The 26691-nt window shown below is 38.6% G+C and overlaps 1 protein-coding gene across 8 annotated transcripts in view; it reads left to right on the top strand.

Moving 5' to 3' along the window:
• The window catches only part of Myo81F (Myosin 81F), a 1428838-nt gene that overhangs the window by 1018062 nt on the left and 384085 nt on the right, over positions 1-26691 (top strand). For all 8 annotated transcript variants that reach the window (XR_011419017.1, XM_070216714.1, XM_070216710.1 and 5 more), the window contains one exon: positions 5775-6073. Coding sequence is in view for 7 of the 8 variants with exons in the window: in XM_070216714.1 (XP_070072815.1) it covers positions 5775-6073 (299 nt within the window). In the remaining variant the exon portion in view is untranslated. The remainder of the gene's footprint in view (positions 1-5774; positions 6074-26691) is intronic.

Raw genomic sequence — 26691 nt, 5'->3', positions numbered from 1 at the left:
AACTCTCAGTTGTTCCACATAGGAAGCAACTATTTGTTTCAAGATTTACGCCTGATACCACATCTGAGGATGGTTTGGAATTCATTCGTGAAAAATTCCCATCCGAGGATATTGCGGTTGAACAATTTCGATTTTCATACGCCCGTAGGATATCGTCTTTCAAAATTTTTGCTCCGCCTGATGTGTTTAAAGAACTTCTTTCTGAAAGCTTCTGGCTTAATGATGATCTGGTTATAAAAGAATTTGTTCCCAATAAACCGAGAACAAATAATAGGCCTTCCACGGTGCCAAAAAACTGAAAAGTTTATTATTGGCTTACCAAAATGTTAGAGGACTTAACATGAAGCTACCAAAGCTTTATGCTGACTCCTCGGCATTTACGGACGATATCTTAGCTTTTACTGAAACTTGGCTGAAACCAGAGATAACAGACTCTGAAGTTCTGTCTACCAATTTTAATACCTACAGAACCGATCGCCTTTCCCGTAGGGGGGGCGGCGTTTTAATTGCCGTCACCTCCACCATAAGTTCTGAGAGAATTCACTCTCATGCCTCTAATGACATTGAATTTGTTTGTGTGAAAGTTTCCCTGCAATCCTTGTCTATTTTTATTACATGTTCGTATATTCCGCCTGGCTCTGACCTAATAATTTATGAGCAACATCTATCTGCTATTAAATCTATTTTATCCTTTTTATCCAATAGAGACCTTTTCATTGTTTTGGGTGACTTTAATCTCCCTGATATATCTTGGTCCCCCCCTGCTGACTCACTTGTCGCTTTACCTTTATCCACCCATGATTTTGTGGATGGTCTTTTAGAATTATCGTTACAGCAGGTTAGCTTTATACGAAATTCATTAAATAGACAATTAGATCTTGTGTTTGTTTCAGAGCCGTCTGAAGTCACAGTATCTAGAATTGACGCTCTTGTGGTACCAGAAGACCGATACCATCCAACTATGGAATTGACAATTTGCCTCCCCTACCTTGATACCCTCTCTTCTTTAGATTCTCCAACTAAAATGAGATGCTTTCGGAAATGTGACTATAATAAACTTAATTTAATGATTTCGCAATACGATTGGACAGATCTTTATAACTGTGTGGACATCGAAAGTGCAACGGAACTTTTCTATAGCGTTCTAAACACTTTTTTTAATGAATGCGTTCCTGATAGGCTTCCTCCCAAGCCGAACAGGCCCCCCTGGTTTACAAATGCGCTTCAAAGACTAAAAAATCTTAAAACAAACACTTATAAAAAGTATAAAAAATCGGGTAAGCCATCTGATTTTTCGAAATATGTGGTGGCTCGATCTGATTTTAATGTTCTTAACAGTCATTGCTATTCCATGTATTTAAATCGTTGTAAATTTGAATTTACAAATGATCCGAAGCAATTTTATAACTTTGTAAACGCAAAGCGTAAGTCATCAGCTTTGCCCTCATCGGTTCGATTTAACTCAATGGAGGCATCGACTGACTCTGAAATTGCTGATTTATTCTCTGACTTTTTCCAAACTACTTATAGCTCTTCTTCATGGTCAGAATCAAATTACCGTAATCCCTTAAATAGGGCAAATTGTATTTTTTCCCCTTTAATTACCGAAAGTTCTCTCTTAAGAGATTTAACATCAACAACGCCAACTTACTCTCCCGGTCCTGATGGACTTCCTGGGTGTGTGCTTAAGTTTTGTGCATCAACCATCTGCAAACCTATTCTTAAACTTTTTCAATTGTCTATTTCATCATCAGTTTTTCCAACTATCTGGAAGGATTCTTTTATTATTCCACTTCACAAAAAGGGTGCGAAGGCGGATGCCCAGAATTATAGAGGTATTTCTAAATTGTCGGCTATCCCAAAAGCCTTTGAACGTATTATCACTTCTCATTTGCAACATTTATGTTCCTCGCTAGTATCACCGTGTCAGCACGGTTTTGTTAAGCGAAGATCGACTACCACCAACCTACTTGAATTGTCATCAATTGTTATAAATGGATTTAACAATAAAATGCAGACTGACGTTGTATATACTGATTTCAGTAAAGCCTTTGACTCTGTTAACCACTCTCTTCTTTTATTCAAATTAGATTTGCTTGGATTTCCATGTAATCTATTAACCTGGATTTCAAGCTATTTGAATGGGAGGACTCAGAGGGTTATATTTAAGAACGCTGTTTCAAAAACGATCCATGTGACATCTGGAGTACCTCAGGGTAGTCATTTGGGCCCTTTGCTGTTTACTTTGTTTATTAACGATCTTCCCTCTATTGTAACACATTCTCGTGTACTAATGTATGCGGATGATGTTAAGCTTTGTTTGACATATAATAATATAGAGTCTGGTTTTGGCTTACAATCAGACATTGATCATTTTCAAGTATGGTGTGAGTATAACCTCTTAAATTTGAACTGCCTAAAATGCAACGTAATGACCTTTTATAGGGTCACCCCTACCTTTATAAGTTATTCGCTTCAGAATTTGCCACTTGACCGTATATATTCAGTAAATGATTTAGGCGTTCTTCTGGACCCGAAGCTTAAATTTGACTGCCACATAATGTCGACAGTCAATAAAGCTATGAGTGTTCTTGGGTTTATAAAGCGTTGGTCAAAAGAATTTGATGACCCTTATATAACCAAATTATTATTTACCTCCCTTGTCCGTCCTATATTGGAATATTGTTCTTCGGTTTGGAGCCCACAATACCAAGTCCACATTGACCGTATAGAGTCGGTACAAAAAAAATTTCTCCTTTTTGCCCTTCGTAGTTTGAACTGGGATCAAAACGTAAGGCTACCTTCCTACCAGAGTAGATTATTATTGCTTAATTTACCGACACTTGCAAATCGTAGAAAAATGCTTGGTACCATTTTTATGCATAATCTTATAAGTGGTGATATTGATTCTGTAGAACTTGTTAGCCGCCTAACTTTTAATGTTCCCGTTAGACTAACACGTAATTATCATCCTCTAAATTTACCTAGATGTACATCAAATTTTGGTCTGCACGAGCCCTTTCGCGTTCTATGTAATAACTATAACGTTCTTTATCATTTAATTTGCACATCAACGTCTATCCCGGTATTAAAAACTAACATTTTAACTCATTTGCTTCACTCCTAACTGCATGTTTTTTTTTTATTATTTGTCCCGTCTTTATTGGTTTTATGTATTCTTCCTCGCGAACTCGCATTTTTGCTCAAATTTACAAAAGGGCCCCGCGCGTAACAAGCACGTGCTTGGTGTCGTTGGGCCACTTGTTTGTACTTCTCGTAGTGCATCAACGTCCATCATATATATATATAAGAAAATATAGTGGGATTTCTAGGCTTCAAGTTGAATCTTCGCTGTTTATTAGGATCTTGATCAGTTTTCTTTAACGATTTGCTTTGACAAAGATATATCTAAGGTTTTTCATGGTATTCTGGGTTTATTTAAATGTATATATCGCATTTGGTATGTGAGCTCTTCATATTTAGCTACAGTGTTTTATGTTTCGCATTTGTCGTTTTGAGGTTAGGTTTTCAGTCCCATTAGGGATACATGTGTTAGGTATTTTATTTAAGCAAGGGTTATGGCTGATATAGCCGGATTCTATTAAGCGATACCGCATCGAGGCCTGCCGAGATTTCTAAGTGCACATACACAGCCCGTTTGGCCGGACTTGCTTCGCTGGCCACTCGTTGCTGTCTCACTGACTTGGCACTCACCCGTCCCGCTTCCGTACACACACACACGCAACCGCTCGGAAAAGTTGGTGCTCCGCCGCTGGTCCTGGGCCGGCAAAACTATTCCCCAAATCCTTTTGCTGCTCCTTCTCCGCGTCAGTCGTCACTCGACAACTGGGTTCGCCTCGCCTTCAGGTGGGGCAAGTGTCCTACAGGTTTTCGTCCACGTGGGCTCGTTGAGCGCTTCTCTTCTTCTCCTCGCTTGGGCACTTGCCCGGGAGTGGCAAATCGCCCACTCTTCACGCACCAAAATTCTTCGTCCGTGTCACTCGACCTCTTCCAAAGAACTCCTCGAGTTTCGTTTTGCGAAACTCCTCGCCGTTCTGCTTTCCTGGCTTCTCGAAGTTTCGACATATCTCCCTTTCGCTCTGTCTCATGGGCGCGTGCTTGATTTCCAACGCGATCATGCGTTCTCTCGCTCGCTCTTATGCGAGGCTTGGTCATGGGACCGCTTTTCGTGGTGAATTTCTTGTTTCTGTGCTGGTATGTGTGTGTCGGTGTGGGGTAAGCCTTCCAGGCTAGTGATGCAAGTATCGGTGGCGATGATAGTTGTATTAACTATCGTGTGTGGCCTTGTAGCCTTAAACCTTACTTATAATACTATTTTACCTTATCGCTAGCCTTATTTAATTACTTATATTCTCGATGGGGGTTATATACATTTGGGGATAGGGAGTGGCTATTTGTGGGGAGCCAATTGGCTCCTCACACCAGATTCAGCGTTTCTATTTTTGAATTTTGTTTTTAAAGAGTCAAGAATTAAAACGCCTACTTCCTACAAAGTAACAATGCATTTTTTTTATATATCTTTCAATATTCCTATGGGAGCCTCCGACATATGTACTACCTGCAATAGAAAGAAGACTTTCGGGAAAGTTTCATCGCGATATCTTTAAAACTGAGAGACTAGTTCGCATAGAAACGGACAGACGGACCGACGGACCGACGGACCGACGGACAGACGGACAGACGGACATGGCTAGATCGACTCGTCTAGTGATGCTGATCAAGAATATATATACTTTATGTGGTCGGAAACGTCTCCTTCACTGCGTTGCAAACATCTGACTGAAATTATAATACCCTCTACAAGGGTATAAAAATTGAAAACAAAGAGTTGCTTGTCAACTTTTACAATAAAAATTGAAAAATAAGACTTATTTGTAAAATTTTTGAGTAAGTTAACTCTTATTTGCGATCCCTGGTTGGTGCTGGTGTAATTGTTTTCGGGTTGACGTTTTGGTACAGGACCCATTTTTAATAATTTTTTGAATTAAGTGATTTTTGCGTTATTTTGTTTATGTTTTAATCGAAGCACTTTGTGAAGGGAGTTTTCTTAAGCAGAACGCTTCCGCAACACAAATTTTGGTTTTTTAAGTGTTAGTCCGTGATTTTTCCGGAGCCCGTGCACTAATGCGCTTGTTTATGGCGGGTGATTTGCGTCTTCTAGTTGTAGAAGTCTTGCTTGTTTGTTTTCGTTGACGCTTTTGATTTTGTTAGTATTTTGTTTTCCTCTGTTAGCGAATCGACCTTTGTTGAGGGACATACTACATATTGCTGAATGGTATCCATTTTTGTGGCAATTGGCTTAACGTCCGATTTTGTAGCTACTTCTTTGAGCTTTGAGTCGGACATACCCTGCAGCATGGATTTCAGATCTTTAAGATCTACCAGGTTTCCTGTGTTTGTTGGTGTTAAATTATTTTGCGGGGAAGTGTCTGATCGCCTCCGTTATGAGACGCTAGGAGGTGTCGCATTGAATGTCCCGGCCTCGAGATACTCGTGTAACTCGTATAGTTTGCCTTGACTTCCAAGATTTACTCATTGCATTCAACAGAATCAAGTGATTCATTTTCTAGTTGCGTATTCTTTGGGAGTAAAAGTTATTCTTTTAAACTTGTCGCTTTTTGGTTAACAATGATTTGATAAAATACATGGTAATATTATTCATAAATTACAAGTCATAATCCAGCGTCTTAAAAACTTTTAACCACATTCCGAAAAAGTAAGTTAACCTAATGTTTTTTTTTATTTTTTTCCAGGCGAAACGATAAAACGTGTTGAAGATGAACATGTTCGAATAGTGCAAACTATAATGGAAAAATGTATGAAAAAGGAATCTTTGTTAAATGAACTTTATCTACAATTGATTAAACAAACAACGGATCATCCAGATGCTAATTCAAGAGTAAATTTAAAGAACTGGGCACTTTTATCTGTTGTATGTAGTGTAATATTACCATCAATGAAGCCTATTCGAAAGTACCTAATTGCTCATTTAAAAAGATGCTCGAGTGATTTCTTATCTGAAGAGGGCAAATACGCACGATTTGCGGAAAACGTAAGTATTGTTTTTGTATCTCATAAATTACGTTTTTCACAAAAAAAATTTGGATGTATATAGATTAAGACAAAAATTATGAATTACTTTTATTTTTCGAGGATATATGTCGATTTATTATTAAGTTTCCATTGCTTTCAGCATTAACAATGAGAAAGGGATTGGTCTGAAGTCTTTGGGGGTGCAGTGGGAGGATTTCCCTGCTTCAAGATTGAACACTACATAGTTTTGTAGCTACATTTCCGGGCTAGTGCCAGTGAGGCTGGTCGTGACTCATGAAAGCTTCCAACGCAACAGGTTGACTTCATCACTGAACTTTGGTACTAGGAAAAGGTTTATGTTTTCCTTAGCGAGGTTGCAGTCTCTAGTCTTACCTGTACAGTCAGCCATGCACAACTAACAAGAGGTCCAGGGTTCCTGAATTAGGACGAGGGGTGCCCGATTTTTTGCATGATGAAGTAGGATCGCAGCCAAGTCGGCCTCGTAGTCCGATGAAGCCATCGTCGAACCCAACGCCTCGCAGACCTTTTGCAAGGTCGCTCTCCTTCGTGACATAGCCGTCAAGGGGATCAACGTCGGTGTCCGATGGGTCCCGAGCCAGCTCGTCCGCTTCCAGGGATACCCCGTCTTAACGACCCAACTTCTGGCGTCTCATTTGTGGACGCGCACCACCAATCTGGAGACCTTGCCTTCACTTTTAAGATCAGTGGTTGGCCAATTCAGGTTGCAAGCCTTAAGTGACTCCGCCGGTTATTGCTGGCTCTGGGCTCGATTGGGATCTTGTCTTCGTCTAATACTTCCAGCTTGGCTATCGCGCAGGTTTCGCCAAGGGATTCCAGGTATCCTGGTATCCTGGCAGGCCACTATCTTAACCTTGCCCTGATACCGCTTCCCTACACAGTGATGGTGCTCCCAATGCCTTTATGCAGCTCGCTAAGCACGCAGCGCCATTTGTCCTTAGGGATGTGGTCATTGCCTGTCTAGAGCTCCAACGACGATCAAAAAAGAATAGCACAAATTATTATTAAATACCTTTAATACCCTTGCAACCGTATTTAAATTTCATTTCCGACCAAATACAGTATAGATTATCTTTTATCAGATCCCAAATATGAAAATCATGTAAGCTGTATAGCAGATGACCTGCTGTCCCAAATATAACTATAACATTATAGAGTGAAGCAACTCGGTATCTAACTGGAAAACGAAGATTCGACTGCAGCTATATGGATATCTTCCAGTACTTAAGGAAGTACAGCTCAGCATACAGGAAATCAAACACGAACTAGTCACCGATGAAATGATAAGCGACTAAAGATGACCCTCTTAATACGGGAAATTGACAGAAGTCAAATCGAAAGCAATAGGAGAGATAGCGTGTTTAGCAGCGCAATGTATTGTATTGTTTTTTTTTAATTTATTTCCTTCTTATTTCCTGGTGCTACAAGGAATTCTTTATAAATTAATGCACTAGTCACAAAACAATATGAAGTATAATGAACAAGAAAGGAAGTTAACTTCGGCCAGCCGAAGTTTATATACCCTTGCAGGTATGCCTACCTAAAATGTTGTTTTTACATTTTCAAAAATCAAAAAGCCTACTTTCTATAAAGTTTTTTCTATTATTTTGTTAATTATTTCTATGGCAGCCATAAGATATAGTGGTCCGATCCGGCTCGTTACGACATATGTACTACCTGCAATAGAAAGAAGACTTTTGGGAAAGTTTCATCGCGATAGCTTTAAAACTGAGGGACTAGTTCGCATAGAAACGGACAGACGGACATGGCTAGATGGACTCGGCTATTGATGCTGATCAAGAATATATATACTTTATGTGGTCGGAAACGTCTCCTTCACTGCTTTGCAAACATCTGACTGAAATTATAATACCCTCTGCAAGGGTATCTGCGATTTTGAAAATGTAAATGAATTGTCCCTAAATTGCGATGTGCTATCAATTATTTTAAGGCGTTGTGGCAGTTCATTCCACAACCGAATAGTTTAACGGCTGTGAAATCAGATAGGCGAAAAGTCTTACAGAAGGCCCGCGAGACTGAAATAAGTTTTATTTTTAGCAAAAAAAAATAAAAATCATCAATAATCATTATTTTACAGTCCTATTTTTTTTGACCAAAAATAAAGATTACCATTGAACAAAAAGATAAAAATCATATATTTAAAAATCAGGTCAGTCGGTCCCCACCCCGCATTACTCCGATCAGCAAATTTTTATACCCTTGCAGAGGGTATTATGATTTCAGTCAGAAGTTTGCAACGCAGTGAAGGACACGTTTCCGACCCCATAAAGTATATATATTCTTGATCAGCATCACTAGACGAATCGATCTAGCCATGTCCGTCTGTCCGTCCGTCTGTCCGTCTGTCCGTCCGTTTCTACGCAAACTAGTCTCTCAGTTTTCAAGCTATCGGGATAAAACTTTCCAAAAAGTCTTCTTTCTATTGCGGGTAGTATATAAGTCGGAACGAGCCGGATCGGACAACTATATCATACACAGAGAAAAAAACGGAACAATACCAGATTGAGATTGTCTCCTCAATTTGTACATATCAATTTTTCCATATAAATGTAATACGAATTCATACCAATATGATACGAAATCATAACAATTACCCATGTTGATATGAATCCGTAACATATTAATATGAATACTTCAAAGATTGATATGTTTTTCATATCAAATGGGGCATCGAAAAGTCTTCGAAAAAATAGTATGGCTGTAAAGTTGTATTTTTGTTGTATTTCTGGTATACAATGGTATTATAACGCTTTATATGCTGTGGTCACACTTACAAGTTGAGCATGCTTAAACGAGCTAATTTTACATTTAAGTTTAGCTAATATACTCGCGTGTAACTTGTCGCGATGGCCCAATAGGTAACGCATCCGACTCTGATGCGAGAGGACCCCGGTTCAAAACCGGCTAAGGCAGAGAAAGTAAAAAGTTTTTAAGGGGCATAATTAACATTTCCTTAACAATATTAAGAACAAAATTGTGGTAAAAAGTTAATATGATAAGATTACTAATAAAAAAAAAAAGTTGTGTTGTGTTGTGAGCGGGATTTGAACCCCGTTCCCCCGAGCACAAAATAATATCAGGACCTAGCACCTTGGCCTCTGAGCCATGCCCACATTTTTTTCTTCGTGGCAGAATGCTTTTCTGAGTTAGAGAAAATACAATACAAAATTTTGTAGCAAAATTTGATATGTGCGCATAACAATCTATTATGAAAAATACCACATTCATATGTTCGAAAATACCAATTTGGTATGTTCGAAAATATACTTTTGGTATGACCACATATGGGACCAAAATTGATATGAAAAAATACCCGAATGATGACCATTTTTGGTATTTTTTTTTCTCTGTGTATAGCTCTCATAGAAACAATCGGGAAAAAAAATGTAAAAAAATTATATCTTGGGTGTTTTTGAACCTATAACATCCTAAATTTTGGAAATGTCATTTTTTATCTAATTCTGAATTTCGAATAAAATTTTTTCAAAATCGGACGACTATATCATATAGCTGCCATAGGAACGATCGGAAAATTAATGGGAATATAATATCAAATAAATTATTGCTTCGTTGGTTTTTATTGTATTCTCTTCTACTCTAGGATATAACTCTTTTCAAATATTTTCGAATTTCGATTTTAATTTTATCAAAATCGAACTACTATATCATATAGCTGCCATTGAAACAAACGCAAAATTAATGAGAAATAATAGGAAAATTAACATTTTTGCGATTTTTAAATTAATAGGAATTATCTGCAAGGGTATATAAGCTTCGGCTGGCTTCTAGCTTCCTTTCTTGTTTTTCAAAATTTCGTGCTAATTTTGTGCTAGTTTCGGTTTCGATTGAAAAACATTTTTTTAAATTCCCAAAAAGCGGGGTGTAGAACCCCGCATCAAGTTCTGATCATACTAGATGAAAATGAAATACCACATAATTTCGTGCTGGCTAAATCCAAAAGCTCGACTTTCGTGCTCAACGGGAAATTTTTTTTTTAATTTTCAAAATGCGGTGTGTAGAACGGCAAACGTCATACACCCCGCACCATGTTCTGTTCATACTAGATGAAAACAAGAGAGAAGGCTATAGTCGGGTTGTTGTCCCGATTATCTAATACCCGTCACTCGGCTGGGAGTGCGAGGGAGATGGATATATAAAATTTGTTTGATTGCGCATAATTTAGGTAGGTATGAATATACCAGGACTGTGAACCCATATTATTTTTGCATGGGTTCGGTTCGGGGTTCAAACCTAATCGACAGATAATGTTCCGGTTTGCGAACCGGTTCAATGATGAGCCGGAGCAGGGTTCAGGTTCGAACCAGGGTTCAGAAAAATAAATTTTTTTTAATGAAATAATAAAGTCAACATTTATTTCCATGTATTTTCATTGAAATATGTACCATTACATAAAGACTTATAAGTAAAGTTACAAGATGTATGATTTATAAAGTGTTTACCAGTTAAGGCAAAGAGTATATACTCTTTGCTTTAATCATATATTTTTAATGTGGTCATACTGAGAAAGGTTTTGGAAGATGATAGTTATATAGTTTTTAATTGTTTGAGTTAGATGCAGTCATTGCATAGACAAAATATTTGCGCATTTTTATTTCCCTTAGTAAATAAACTCTATGTTAATATGATCAGAAAACCCCCCACATGTTGAATAAAAAAACACGAACAAACAAAATAAATTTTTCGTAAACCGAACCGAATATCAAAAAAAAAAGTTCAGGTTCGGTTCCGGTTCAATTATAAAAAAATTCGGCGCTCCGTTTTACGGTTCGGTTCGCTTTCTAAAAAAAGTAAACCACTCCGGTTGGAGTGGTTAACAGCCCTGAGATATACACAACAAAATTGAATCTTTATAGGTGTGGGCGCCAGACACATTTTAAAATCGTTAGTGGGCGATTGTGGGCGTTAGAGAGGGCGTGGCGTTTGGCTGAAATAAACTTGCGCTGCGTAGGAAGCCCAAGAATATGTGTGGGAAATCTCAACCTTCTAGCTTTTGTAGTTTCCGAGATCTCAGCGTTCACGATCCGCAGCTGAGGAAAACGTGGTTTCCGAAAAAGGCATTTAAAGTCTCACGTCTCAAGTCTCTGGTCAACTCCGTATAAAATTTTTTAAAGTTGATACTGAAACCAGGCTGACTCCGAAATTGTAGGTCATTGACATTATTACTTTTCGCTTTTCCGGAACATAGAGTCGATATGCCTTTGAAGAAGCTGCATATCGAAAATGCATTAAACTAATCTGGGAACAAACTTTACCTTGTTGATGCGTTTTTCGAGCGCAAATTCCTTTGTGTCGGATGCTCTCAAGTGTGCCACAGACGCAATTTTCTTCGTCCTGGACATCGGTTACGTATGTAACACGCTGTTGGGCTTCAGCCCAAAAAGTTGCAGGGGCTCCTGTTTCCCTCATCATTCATCGTGCCATCTCAACTAGCGTCCTGTTTTGCCTTTCCGCTAGGCCCTTTTGTTGGGGGGTAAAATTTTTTAAATACGTCGGGTCTCTGTTTAATAAATGTAACTTCAATAAATGTTACGTATGACTTGCATCCGCCGATGCTGTGATGCTCTACGATGTCCTAATAATACAGATTTCCGCGCCTTTGTGCGCGTAACAAAATTTCTTTGTTGCATTTTACTATTAGAGCCTCGTCTTTCCTGAAGTGTACCTCGTATTCCTTATCAGTAATCTTTGATATTGACAGCAAGCTCTGCCTGAGATCGGGAACGTAATGCACGTTTGTGAGAGTAATGTTTTTCTTTTCTCACTTGTCGTCGACTGCGATTTTTATTTCACCCACACCACTTATACATAGTTGTCGTTGTTAAATATGTATAATCTAACAATGCACTTTGTCTTCTCTTTCTTACTTAACGGTTTTGAATTATCCCAATATATGTATAAGTATGTATAAGTCGCAATGAAGGGAAGCTCTCTCAACTCTCTTTGCTGTTCGCTTTGAGTTTGCCTTTATCATAGATCATGTTAATTCCGTATGATCGGTCACAAATAAATACCACAACGAATAGGTTATGGGCCCAGAAATTTCTGTCTGCGGCGGTTGAAAGTGAATTTTTCTTTCTTTTGAAATTGTGATTCGGTCGATTGTGAAAATGAGTTCGTCATTCCATTTAATCGATAAGCTCGACAACGAGAATTATAGCGCGTGGGTGATCCAAATGAAAAGCGTGCTAATACACTCCGAGTTGTGGTCGGTGGTCGAGAAGTGAAAAATGAAGGCGATAGTGATGCGCAAGCCACGCAGTTCGATTTGAAAGACGAAAAGGCCCTTGCGAGCATTATGCTATGCATCAAACAATCGCAGATAAACTATTTAAAAAATTGTACATCTGCAACAGATGCTTGGAGAATTCTAGCAGGAATTCATATACCGACAGGTCCCGCGCGTCGCATAACACTGTTAAAGCAGTTGTTGTTCATGAAAATGGATGAACATGAATCGGTGATAAGCCACGTAAACAAATTTTGCCCAATCGTGGAAAAACTAAATGAAATAGATTTGACAGTGCCCGAAGAAATTTTGTCTATTTTGTTACTATCGAGCCTCCCGGAAACTTACGAAACTTTTGTGATTGCAATGGAGACTCGCGATAATCTGCCAAGTTTGAACATATTCAAGGTCAAACTTCACGATATCGTTTCTCAGAACTAAGAGAGCACAAAGAGCGAATTGCCTTGGCGGTAAGCAGCTACATAGAAGCAATTGGACGCGGCACAGTGGAACTCATTTGGCAAAACAGCCACATTAACCTAGTCAGCGTTGTATATGTGGAGGATTTACAATGCAATTTCATATCCGTGTCAAAGGCTATCGAAAGTGGTTTTACGGTTGAATTTACGAAAACAGAAGCGCGACTGAAAAACAATAAAGGCATCGTTATAATGATTGCAAACAAGCATCACGATTTGTTTTTGTTCGAAAACTAAGTGAACAAGTGCTTTGGTGTAAAAACAAATTCGGTAAATGTGTGGCACGATCGTTTCGGACACCTACACAACGGAAGCCTAAAAAGGATGATTTGTGAAAAAATGGTTCGCGGTATAAAGTCAACCGAGTTAAAGAACATCAATGGCCAGGTCTGTGAGACCTGTGCAAAATGCAAAATTTGTGTAAAACAGTTTCCGAAAGCAAGTGCGAGTCGAGCGTGCAGTGTTCTTGGTTTAGTTCATACTGACATATGCGGACCAATGAATATAAACTCCCTAGGCGGAAGGCGGTATTTCGTAACGTTCATCGACGACAAATGGCGTTTTGTGTTTGTTGATTTTCTAAAGACAAGAGACGAAATCTTGGTTAAATTCAAGGAATTTAAATTATTCGCGGAAAACCAAACGGGCGAAAAATAAAACTTTTGAGAAGCGATAATGGCCGTGAATATTTAAGTGACGCGTTTGAATAATTTCTTGCTGAAAGCGGTATAAAAAGACAATTAACAGTACCTCATACTCCGCAGAAAAATGGTGTCGCGGAACGTGCAAACCGGACTTTGGTTGAAATGGCACGCAGCATGATCTTCCATGCAGGTTTGGGTGAACGGTTCTGGGCAGAGGCAATCAAGACTGCTGCCTATTTGCGTAACCGTGCAGAAACATCAGCTTTACCGGGTATAACACCGTTTGAAGTGTGGACAGGAAGAAAACCCTGTGTAGGGCATCTACGAATCTTTGGTGCGAAGGTAATTGTTCTGAATAAGAAGCATCACAAGAAATTTCTCCCAAAAGGAGAAGAACATTACTTGGTCGGATATTCTGAAACAGCAAAAGCATATAGGCTGTTTAATCCCGAGAAACAGAAAGTGATTGAGGCACGTGATGTCATTTTATGGAGGACACCCTGACAAGGATGGCAATGTTGAGCGCTTCAAATCCCAACTTGTTGCCAATGGTTGTGCTCAGCGATACGGAGTTAATTTTACCGAAACTTTCTCCCCTGTTGCCAGATATTCTACTATCAGGCTGGTCTTGGCGTTGGCTGCAGAACATGGCACATGCACCAAATCGACGTTTCCTCAGCGTAACTTAATAGCGAGTTACGTGATGTCATCTATATGCGTCAGCCGGAAGGATTTATTAATCATCAATATCCAGAGCGTGTGCTAAAGTTGCACAAATCACTGTATGGGCTGAAGCAGAGCGGCACGGAATGGAACGAAAAACTCAATTCTACACTCATCAAGCTTGGTTTTCGACCATGTCCCAGCGAGCCCAGCGAAACATTTCTTAGGCATGGAAATAGAGAGAGATGGCGAGACCGGAAGCGGCACGGAATGGAACGAAAAACTCAATTCTACACTCATCAAGCTTGGTTTTCGACCATGTCCCAGCGAGCCCAGCGAAACATTTCTTAGGCATGGAAATAGAGAGAGATGGCGAGACCGGAAGCGTGAGAGTTGGCCACAAGCAGTATATTAAGGATCTACTCAAAGATTACTCTATGGAGTTTTTTTTGTATTCCTTTATTAACAACAACAATGATTATCTAAACTAGCAATATTGACTATGCGTGATTAGGGGCGACTTCGCACGGTACCGCCGCAAGGCATTGCTTCGCGCGAAAAATGGCCACCTAAACCGCTGCTCCTCTCCTTTCCCTCTCCAGCGATCGCTGCGTCCGCAAAACGCTTGCTGCGAATGCTGCTGCTGCCTCCCACGTTCTTTGGTTCCCTATCATCAGGGGAACGAGGGTTTCAGGTTGGACTCTTGCCCCGGCTATCTCCTCCAGCACTTGGCGCTCGTGGTTGAACCGGTGGCACTCAAACAGGACGTGCTGAGCGTCCTCCGCAATCCCGCTACCGCACTCAGGGCACCCATCCTCCGTCTCGTGTCCGTACTGCTTTAGGTAGCTCCGGAAGCAGCCGTGCCCGCTTAGCGCCTGCGTTAGGTAGTAGTCCACCTTGCCATGCTTGCGATTTACCCGCGCCTCGATGCAGGGGATGAGCTTGTGGGTTCACCGTCCATTGCTCGAGATATCCCATGCTTTCTGCCAGTTGCTGACGCTCTGCATTCTGGAGCGGGCCCTGGCCTCGGCTTTGGCCCTCGGATCATCCTGGATGAGACTCAGGGTGGTGCGGATATCCTTGGATTCCCGTACCAGTTCTCCCAGCGGGACTTGGCCAGCGATGACTAGAACCGCATCGTCAGAGATGGTTCTAAAGGCGCACGATATTCTGATAGCGCACAGACGATATGTCGAGTTGACCTCTCGCATGTAGCTATCCTTAGCCGTGGCCTCCGCCCACACCGGTGCCGCGTACAGCAATTACGAGCTGACCACGCTCGCGAGGAGTATTCTCTTGTCCTGTTTCGGCCCTCTCGTGTTCAGCAGGATTACTCTATGGAGTGCCGCAAGCCAAACGCTACACCACTGGAGGCAGGACATCAAGTGAAATGCGACGATCCCAGCTGCCAACGTGTGAATCAGGGGACCTATCAATCTTTGATTGGCTCTCTGATGTACCTTGCTGTTACTACGCGGCCAGATATCCTGCATTCGGTGGCGAAATTGGCACAACAAAATGCTGATCCGCACACTGAACATGAAGTCGCTGCCAAACGAGTGCTGCGATACCTAAGAGGCTCGGCTAATCGGCAGTTGCATTACCATCGTACTAGTCGTGCAATACATTGCTATGTAGACGCTGATTGTGCCAGCGATAACTCAGACCGCAAATCTTACAGCGGCTGGGCCTTCTTTGCTGCAGGTGCTGCATTGTCATTCGAATCCAAGAAGCAAAGTGTGGTCGCCCTCAGCAGCACGGAGGCGGAATATATTGCACCCTTCACGGCGTCTAAAGAAGCAGCTTATATCATCAAACTGGTTGACGAGTTAGGTGTCGGCGTTGGGAATCCCTGTCCCCTGAACATCTTCAGCGATAACCAGAGCGCAAAACATCTCGTCAAGAATGCAACATTCCATATCAAATATCACCATGTTAGGGAAATGTATAAAGAAAATGTTATTGAAATAGAATGTGTTCCCACAGAGAAAATGATATCTGAAGTACTAACCAAAAATTTGTCTAAAGTTAGGGCTAGTACTCAACCCATCAAAAAGTCGTCCAAAACAAAAAACTTCTTATGAAAATAACGTCAAAAAATTTTGTTTCATATGAAGTTTTTTGTTTGTTGAGTCGCTTTGAGTTTGCCTTTATCATAGATCATGTTAATTCCGTATGATATATATGATGGACGTTGATGCACTACGAGCAGTACAAACAAGTGGCCCAACGACACCAAGCACGTGCTTGTTACGCACGGGACCCTTTTATCAATTTGGGCAAGAATGCGAGTTCGCGAGGAAGAGTACATGAAACAAATAAAGACATAAAACAAATAAAATGCAAAGTTGCCAAACTAAAATCGTTGTCTTTACTAGTAGGTCTTGCAAATACAAGACCTTCATTGATGAAGCAATATGAGGATAATTTTTTTATTCGGAAACCGCGTGTATTCCGGCGTACAGAATTTTTTTAATTTAAAATTCCCTTAAAAAATACCTAATTTTAAATTACATAATTTCTAAAATTATTTTTCTGAAAGACATGAAAAGTTGCATACCAAATATTGAAATAACTCAAACGAGTCTCAAGTGATGCATAACTGAAAAATCGGAGCTTAATTAGAAAATTATTTTTTTAAAATAAACGGTAAACGTTAAAAAAGAAAAACCGATCCTTGTATTTCAATCCTCTATCGAAAAAAAAAGTTTCGATTGATTCTGATATTTGACCCAAATGGGCCTGTTACGTTTCACGTGGAATAAGCCATATATAAATGTTGCAAATGGGATGTGATGAGACGTTCAAAGGCTTTTGGAATTGCCGACAGTTTAGAAATAGGGGAGAGTGGGGGAATTTCGTCACAGGGGCAATTTCGTCACCTGCAATATCTCTGATTCATAAGTCGTTAAAATATATAATTTTTTTGTTTTAGTCCTTCAAGACGGCCAGACACAACCAATGCGTTTTTTTTGCACAAAAGGCCAAGATAATTAAGCTATAATATTAAATGTGTTTTAATTGTTCAAAAGCTACATTTAGTTCTGGACGGAATTTTTCCTGTATGCCACAATTGAAAAGGGATAAGACACAGGTTTTTTTGTATAATACACAGTGCTATAATGTGCATTTCTGCGTTAGTGATGTTTAACTTCGCGCCTAATTTCGGCAGAAAAATAATTATTTCTAAAAAAGTACTGTGTGGGGAAATTTCGCCACCCTATGCTTAGGGTAAATTCGCACCTATTTTAGATACATCTTTTTTTTATTTGACGAGCTGGCTGACGAACAGACTACCGGCAGCAGCAACAAATATAGGACGTCAACAAAAATGGTACGCTTGATCAGTGTAGCATATTTATAGGCGTTAAACTCCCTACATTTTTCAGGTGACGAAATTGCCCCAGTGGTGTGACGATTTTACCCCCCTATGTGGCGAGATTGCCCCAGTATATTGGTTTTATTTTTAATTTTTTATAAATAAAAAAATAGGGGAATGCCACATTTTAAAGCTTGGTGCTAGCCGCATTCAACAATAAAAATAGAAATATAATAACGTGTCTCAAGATGGACAAAAAAGAGCTTAGAAAAAATGCTGACGAAACTGCCCCACTCTCCCCTACCTCTATACTTCTGGGCATCCGCCTTCGCACCCTTTTTGTGAAGTGGAATAATAAAAGAGTCCTTCCAGATAGTTGGAAAAACTGATGATGAAATAGACAAATGAAAGAGTTTAAGAATAGGTTTGCAAATGGTTGATGCACAAAACTTAAGCACACACCCAGGAAGTCCATCAGGACCGGAAGAGTAAGTTGGCGTTGTTGTTGTTAAATCTCTTAAAAGAGAACTTTCGGTAATTATAGGTGAAAAAATACAATTTTCCCTTTTTAAGGAATTACGGTAGTTTGATTCTGACCATGAAGAAGAGCTATAAGTAGTTTGGAAAAAGTCGGAAAATAAATCTGCAATTTTAGAGTCAGTCGATGCCTCCATTGAGTTAAATCGAACCGATGAAGGCAAAGCTGATGACTTACGCTTTGCGTTGACAAAGTTATAAAACTGCTTCGGATCATTTGTAAATTCAAATTTACAACGATCTAAATACATACATAGAATAGCAATGACTGTTAAGAACGTTAAAATCAGATCGAGCCACCACATATTTCGAAAAATCGGATGGCCTACCCGATTTTTTATACTTTTTATAAGTGTTTGATTTAAGATTTTTAAGTCGTTGAAGCGCATTTGTAAACCAAGGGGGCCTGTTTGGCTTTGGAGGAAGCCTATCAGGAACGCATTCATTAAAAAAAGTGTTTAGAACGCTATAGAAAAGTTCAGTTGCACTTTCGATGTCCACACAGTTATAAAGATCTGTCCAATCGTATTGCGAAATCATTAAATTAAGTTTATTATAGTCACATTTCCGAAAGCATCTCCTTTTAGTTGGATAAACTAAAGGAGAGAGGGTATCAAGGTAGGGGAGGCAAATTGTCAATTCCATAGTTGGATGGTCAGTTGGATGGTCAGAGCGTCAATTCTAGATACTGTGACTTCAGACGGCTCTGAAACAAACACAAGATCTAATTGTCTATTTAATGAATTTCGTATAAAGCTAACTTGCTGTAACGATAATTCTAAAAGGCCATCCACAAAATCATGGTTGGATAAAGGTAAAGCGACAAGTGAGGGTAATACTATATATTAGCGGACTCACCCCCGAAATTCGCAAAAAAATTATAATCGATGGACCGCGATTTCTTAAGAATTTACGTGCAAAAAGAACTTGGCGGTCGGCCATGGTTGTCTTGTAATTGAATTTCAAAGTTCCTGGGTTTGCTATAAAAACAAGTATGCTTTTTTAACGTTTGCTATAAAAATCACATATGTACCCTTTTCCTTTTTGTCAAAATAAAACTAATTTAAAATTCCAAAAATCTGAGTAATTGGTATTATAGAGAACTAGTCCTCACAACCGCGTAAAAATGATCCTCGATGGACAGCGATTTCTTAAGAACTCTCATAACCATGGATGACCACATGTGTATTTTTATTATGATAATCAGAAGAAATCGCGGTCCCCAGGAGGATTAATTATTTTAACCGTTCTTTGAATGTGTTTTTCTGAGCGACACAACAACCCTTATTCAACTAAAACTACTTGTTTATTACTGAAGAAGAAGAACTGCGCCGCAGGCGAAAAAAATTTAGAAAAATTTCGCGCGATTTTTTCTTAAATTTTTTTTCACCTGCGGCGCAGTCTTTTTTTTACTTTTTTTTTTAAATGCTCTACTTTCCTATTCGGAAATACTTCAGCAGAGAGATTTCTAGGTCAGAGAGATTTGCGCGTTTATAATGAAATATGTTGAATTGTGTAAGGCGGGAGCGGGAGCGCAATAAAGCTTAAATCGCGCTCGCGAATTCGCCCCGTCTCTCGCCCCTTTCGTTAAGTTAGGCTTAAGCGTTTATATATTGAAATTAAAGAGTTAGTTGTCATATGAATATCATTGCGCAAACTCCCTTTCGTCGTCGCCAAAAAAAAATATCAAATTTCCCTGCAATCACAAGTTTTCGCGTTGTAATACAAAATAGTATAAAATTTTCAGTTATTAAGAAAAAACCTGGGACTTTACCTCAATGGTGGTGCGGAAAAGTGTTCATTAAAACTATTTAAATTAGAAAAATTCTACATTTTTTTTTAGGAACTCAGTTAAACAATTAAATAATTTTATAGGAACTCATTTAAACCATATATTAATTTATAGGAACTCATTAAAATGTATTAACTTTGATTGAAAATATGAGAAAAGCACCCTTGTTTTTTATAGCAAACCCGGGAACTTTGAAATTCAATTTCAAGAGAACCATGGCCGACCGCCAAGTTCTTTTTGCACGTAAATTCTTAAGAAATCGCGGTCCATCGAGGATAATTTTTTCGCGAATTTCGGGGGAGAGTCCGCTAATATATAGTATTACCCAAGTGAGTCAGAAGGGGGGACCAATATATATCAGGGAGATTAAAGTCATCCAAAACAATTCAAAGGTCTCTATTGGAAAAAAAGGATGGAATAGATTTAATAGCAGATAGATGTTGCTCATAAATTATTAGGTCAGAGCCAGGCGGAATATACGGACATGTAATAAAAATAGACAAGGATTGCAGGGAAACTTTTACACAAACAAATTCAATGTCATTAGAGGCATGAGAGTGAATTCTGTCAGAACTTATGGTGGAGGTGACGGCAATAAAAACGCCGCCCCTTCTACGGGAAAGGCGATCGGTTCTGTAGGTATTAAAATTGTTAGACAGAACTTCAGAGTCGGTTATCTCTGGTTTCAGCCAAGTTTCAGTAAAAGCCAAGATATCGTCCGTAAATGCCGAGGAGTCCGCATAAAGCTTGGGTAGCTTCATGTTAAGTCCTCTAACATTTTGGTAAGCCAAGAATAAACTTTTCAGTTTTTCGGCACCGTGGAAGGCCTGTTATTTGTTTTCGGTTTATTAGGAACAAATTCTTTTATAACCAAATCATCATTAAGCCAAAAGCTTTCAGATAGCAGTACTTTAAACACATCAGGCGGAGCAAAAATTTTGAAAGACGATATCCTGCGGGCATATGAAAATCTAAATTGTTCAACCGCAATATCCTCGGATGGGAATTTTTCACGAATGAATTCCAAAACATCCTCAGATGTGGTATCAGGCGTAAATCTTGAAACAAATAGTTGCTTCCTATGAGGAACAACTTAGAGTTTCTTACGCCCCCCGGCAGCAGTCTGAACCTCACTCAGCTGAGAGCCAGAAGCGGCACCTACTGTACCTCTGGATACAACTGACAGATTTTTGCGCCCCCCAGCAGCAGCCTAAACCTCATTCGGCTGAGAGACAGAAACGGCGCCTACTATACCTATGGGTATGGTCGGCACCGAACTGGTTGACTCCGCCGGCTCTGGAGATCTTATTAGAGCCTGACTTTCAGATACCGGGACTACACCGGAACTAGCTGTATCCATTGGCACAGGATGTTCAGTTACCCCTGCGTCACCAGAAACTGCAGCAGCTACCAAGTTAGGATTTAAGGCGGAGTCTACACTCGCATTTATCGTTGAGCTAGCTTTTTTACGTTTGGGCGAATCGGTTAATAATTTTTTGTTGTTAAATTGTTCACAAACGGAATTTAATCCATCATTGAGCTGTTTAAAAACTCGTGAAAGATTACATAGGCCGTCTCGAGTCTGCCTCATAAAGCTGCTCATCTCAATTGCCAATTCCCTGCAGGACTCACATACCCACATGAGACCAACCCGCAGTTCAATGAAGTCTTTAACTGTGCCAGTGAATCCTGCACATTAAGAATGCATCATCGCTTCGCAGAGCCAACAGCAAACAAACGAGTCATTAGTCATTAGTTTAATTAGGAACAAAAGAGCGCGAGAGAAAAATTCTATCGACTGACGTGGCTTGTGGTACACTAACAACTATACACACGAACAGTTACAAGTGTAAAGCAAGCAAGAGAGAGAGAAATCAGAAATACAGCAAGTTCAGAGGGAGTGAGAGTGGGAGAGTGGAAGAGAGATTACAAGAGTTTTAGCAGGTTTAGAGCGTGTAATTACACTAACAAAGACAAGCGATTTAAACAAATCCAAATAGAAATGTTAAAATAACCAAAACAATGCACCCGTTAATTGGGAGTTTTAGTTTAAAACACTAACACAATTGTTAGGCTACGCTTTCTTTGTAAACAATCACAAAACACTCGCAAAAATCACTGAAAACACAAAAATAACGCAGAGCACAAAAGTAAACACAACCGTTCACAAGCGACGCTAAATCGGTTTTTGATCAGTCACAAATAAATACCACAACGAATAGTCGTTTTGTCGTTGGCCAAAATCAAGTTTTCCTTGATACCTTTATATTTCCAAATAGATTCGTGTTTGAACCAGGGACCAAAAATTATCATTATTTTTATTTCTTCAAACAAAAAAATCAGCCACTTATAATACCCCTAAAAAAAAGATTTTCACCAAAATAATTAACTTTGTCTAATGTATGCATTCCCGCCATGATTTTTAAAGGTCAGTCGAGCCCTACCTCCCATTATTCTTTGAATTGTAATTCTACTCTGTGCATTTAATGCAAAATGGCTAGGATTGAGTTCTTATAGATTGTTTATTACAGCCATAATTGGATCCGTTTCACGGGTTGGATAACTTGAATTTCGCTTAGACTTATTCGACAGATTGAAACATCGTGCATCTTGCTCAGTCTACCTAAGCATGCGTACAAGTTTTGTGCTGTGATGTACATTTATTCCGCAACACAAAGATCTGGTTGCTATAAAATGCATATCTGTTGTTAAAAAAATGCTAAAAATTTCAAATAACTATTACTACTATTAAAATGTGTATTTTCAAAAGTACATTTTCATAAGAGTTCACAAAAAAAATAAAATAAAAGAGTGTGTCAAGCCTACGCACGACAAAAGTGAAACTTGTAGTATTCTCTCGTTCATCATTTCATTATCTCATTTTTTCTGTCTTAGGTTAGTTTCAAGATTATTTTTTGAACCAAAAAATCAAGCACTTAGGATCGACGTAAGCAAAAAAGGAAAGCACCATAGTAATCCTCTTGGGTTAATCAATCCGATTTTTATTTTTAAGATTTTTATAATATTCCTCAAAAATAATGATTATTTCATCTTTGCGGTAACTTTAATTTAAGAAAATCACAAATTTCCTTCGTGTCTTATGATATATCTTGAAGAGTGGTAAACCAATTTTGATAATCTTTTCGGAATTAAATAGTTACATGTCTCTTTTTTGAGGTCTTTTTAGAAAATTCAATCTAACTGAACCACAAGAGAAGGTGGGCACATTTGTAATTTTAAAGTCACAGCAAAGTTTAAAAGTCTTCATTTGTGAACAGCGTTTAAAAATTAAATAAAAATATTTTCTTCTACAATGCATTTTTGACCCAAAGATACCTTATGTCCTTAATTTTTAGGACACTCATCAGGTTTTTGTGAATTGTTTTGGAATTTTTAAAATTAATTTTCTTACTTTCTTCACAATGACGATTCACAAACAGTGCCCAAACCTGTCACTATTTTATGTCCCTCATAACTATTTTTGAGCAGAAGTTACCCTTGCTTTAAACCAGCGGTCGGCAGCGTCCTATTAAGTGAGCATAGGGTTATGTTCTGCCCAGCCGCTGCTCGCTCACGTACACTGTAGAACAGCGGTCTGCACACACACATCGATGAGCTGCCCAGTTCAAATTACTCACACAAATATAAAACAAAATGTCAACGTATGTGTGTGCCGACCGGTGCTTTTAACATATTTATACATGGGCGTAAGTTAAAAGCTGGAGGGGGATTACACTTCAGGCATTTCAGTAGGGATTTCAAAAATATATCAAAAAATCAATATATCGATATTTTTGAAAAAAAAAAAATTTATTTCGTGATATTTTTTTTAGCTAAATATCAAAATATCGATAGTTTATTTTTCGATATTATTTGATATTTGTACATGAGCATTAGGGTGGACTTTTTTTGTATGAAATTTCTAAGGCCATGCTCTCACCCCTTCATATATGGCCTTTTTGTATCCTTAATCCATAAAAGAAAGAAAATTAAAAAATAATTAGTTTTAGGCGGTGCGCAACGTCTTTAAAGTTTATTACGCATTTTTCAGATTCATCTAGATGCCGTAGACTTGATTTTATACTTTGACAGTATTTTAAAAAGTATCTTAATCACTTTCTCGAGCTATTTGACAAGGGATGATGTCGGTGATAAAATTCAAATCGTTGGGAGACAACAATATAATAACGAATAATCAATGACTTTTAGAGTACAACTTATAACTATTACGGTCCCTGAAAAATAATAGTCAATATCGTTGTATCCTAAGCCAGCAATTTTTTGACGAAATTTTTTATTGGCGAACGCAAAAGTAATAGTTAATCTTCAAAATTGTAAAATAGAATCTCTATTTTATTGTGAGTCACAAAAAAATATGGTGGGTCGGGGATCGAACTCGGTCCTTTTTGTCGGGAGACAGAAGCTCTACAGGCTAGGCTACGTCCAACTATTAATATTCATGAAATAAATATCTACTTGACTCTTTTATTCGAGCGAAACCAAAAAGTTGACATGTTAAAATCTGACAAGAAATGGAATGGAGTAAATTTATTTATAGTAACAAGGTTCGCTTCTACGAACGAAGTAAGTAGCATTTCTTTGCTTTGCTTAAAGGTGATGACGTCAAATGTGATTCAATAAATTTAAATTTACTTAAAATAAACCAAAAAGTGAGTTAAAGCTGAAATCAGTACATTGGATAAGGTTTAATACATGTTTTTTATAGGTTATGCCGGGATTTAAGCGATTTAGAACGTGGAAAAATATTGGCACTACGTAAAATTACTGAAACTGTTGGAAGAAATAAGTGTACGGTGGAAAAATTACTTAAGGACCCTGAAAATCATGGAATAAAACCCCGGACTGAGGCAAAAAAAAGAATTACATTTCTAGCTGTCAATGAAAATATCAGTGCATCCCAAATCAGAAGTCAATTGTCTCTACCGATATCCTCCCCACGAGTACAACAAATTTTAAAAGATTCTGAAAACGTTTCATATGAAAAAAACTGCTTAAACCTGAGCTACTGCCAAGGCACAAATCTGCACGGTTAAACTTTGCCAGTAAATACAAATTTTGGCACTTCGAGTGGAAAAATATTATTTTAGGTGATGAAAAAAAGTTCATCATTTAGAATGGCCAGCAAAGAGTCCGAACCTACACCCTATTGAAAACCTTTGGGGCATACTTTCCCAACGAGTTTATGGCAATGGAAGACAATTTGGAACTTTGAAAGAGCTTAAAGAAGCCATTGTCAAAGAGTGGGACAAATTAGACCACCAAATCCTCAGGACCTTACTAACTCCATGCCAGGACGAATTCTGAAGGTCTTGAACAATAAAGGATGTTGCATTTAAAAATAATTTACCGATCTAAATAAAGAAATTTAGTTTAATAAGCATTACCTTGGACTTTTTGGATTTGTCCTGTTTAGTTATTTCGTTTGAACATTTTTTCTTTATTTTTTTAGAAATATTTGTTTAAGTTTTAGTTGAGTTGTGATCTTTTTATTCTCTTACTAATTACAAAAAGCTTAAAGAAAAAAATAGCCATTGGCGCTGCAATAAAATGTTATTATGTATCCCACAAATAAAGCTGTCCTACTTACTTATTTCGTGCACCTCATTAATATCTCTTCGCTCTGAGCGCGCTCGCACATGGTGCAAACACAAATATACAAATATATATACATATATATTTATATGCAAATACGACACATAAATATGTGCCTATATTCAAAGCCAAACTATTTAGACCGTTTAGAATTTTGTTACTTAAAATTGTGACAGGTTTTTAATTCCGAAAATATTACCAAAATTGGTTAACCACTCTTAAAGACATATCCCAAAAGACGAAGAAAATTTATGATTTTCTTAAATTAAAGATACCGCAAATACCAGAGCTGATGGACTAACGTATTCTGTAGACAATTCTAAGCAACATTGCCAATGAAACTATGCCTTGGAAACCACGTTTGTCCCTCCGCACTTGCAAGAGAAAAATACTGGTTTGTAGAGGAAAAATATCTCAGTAGCCTTGACTGTGCAACATTTGTATGGACGCGGAAAAAGATATTGATCATTTGGGCGGAACATAATCAATGGACCATTTTATTGGCCAAGAAACTATATGACTAAAACCACGTATGACCCTTCGCATTTGAAAAAGAAAAATACTGGTATTTCACTTTATTTTTGAGAAAAATATCGTAGTAGCCATTACTAATATACAATAATATACCTCTGATTACTTCGCATGCCTGTCTGCTCTTGTTGCTTCAGCGATTACTGACAATCAACCCAGTTTGACTGTTAAACCCGATGGCTGGAAAATTCCCTCGAATATTCAGCTGGCCGATCCTGAATTCTATAAATCTCAGCGAATAGATCTTCTTATTGGTGCAAGCATGTTCTTTGAGCTATTATCAGTAGGGCAGATTAAGTTAGCTGCTGGTTTACCCCTACTGCAGAAAACGAGGCTTGGTTGGATCGTTACAGGAGGTGGATCTTCTACTCTCAAGACAACTGCATTACACGGTCAAGCTGTGCAGCGTGAATTGGTTACTGCCGAAGTTCATATGGATGAACTAGTCCGTCGCTTTTGGGAAGTTGAGAGCTGTGGTGAAGGCGTGGTCACAGCCACCAAAGAAGAACTGGAGTGTGAGGCTCACTTTAGAGCCAACGTTCGTCGTTTAGACTCTGGAGAATATTCCGTACGATTACCTGCAAAGAACACTCTGGCACTACTGTGTGAATCGTACAATCAAGCTTATCGTCGGTTTCTCAATTTGGAGAACAAGCTAGAGCGCAAACCAGAAGTTAAGGTCCAATATTTGGCATTCATTCGTGAATATTTGAATTTGAATCACATGTCCGTTGTGCCAAGAGACTTCATTA

This window comes from Drosophila takahashii, chromosome 3R, assembly GCF_030179915.1.
Source record: "Drosophila takahashii strain IR98-3 E-12201 chromosome 3R, DtakHiC1v2, whole genome shotgun sequence".
NCBI lineage: Eukaryota > Metazoa > Arthropoda > Insecta > Diptera > Drosophilidae > Drosophila > Drosophila takahashii.
Note: the sequence above shows the minus strand (reverse complement) of the source record. Positions and strands in the feature narration are given on the sequence as shown.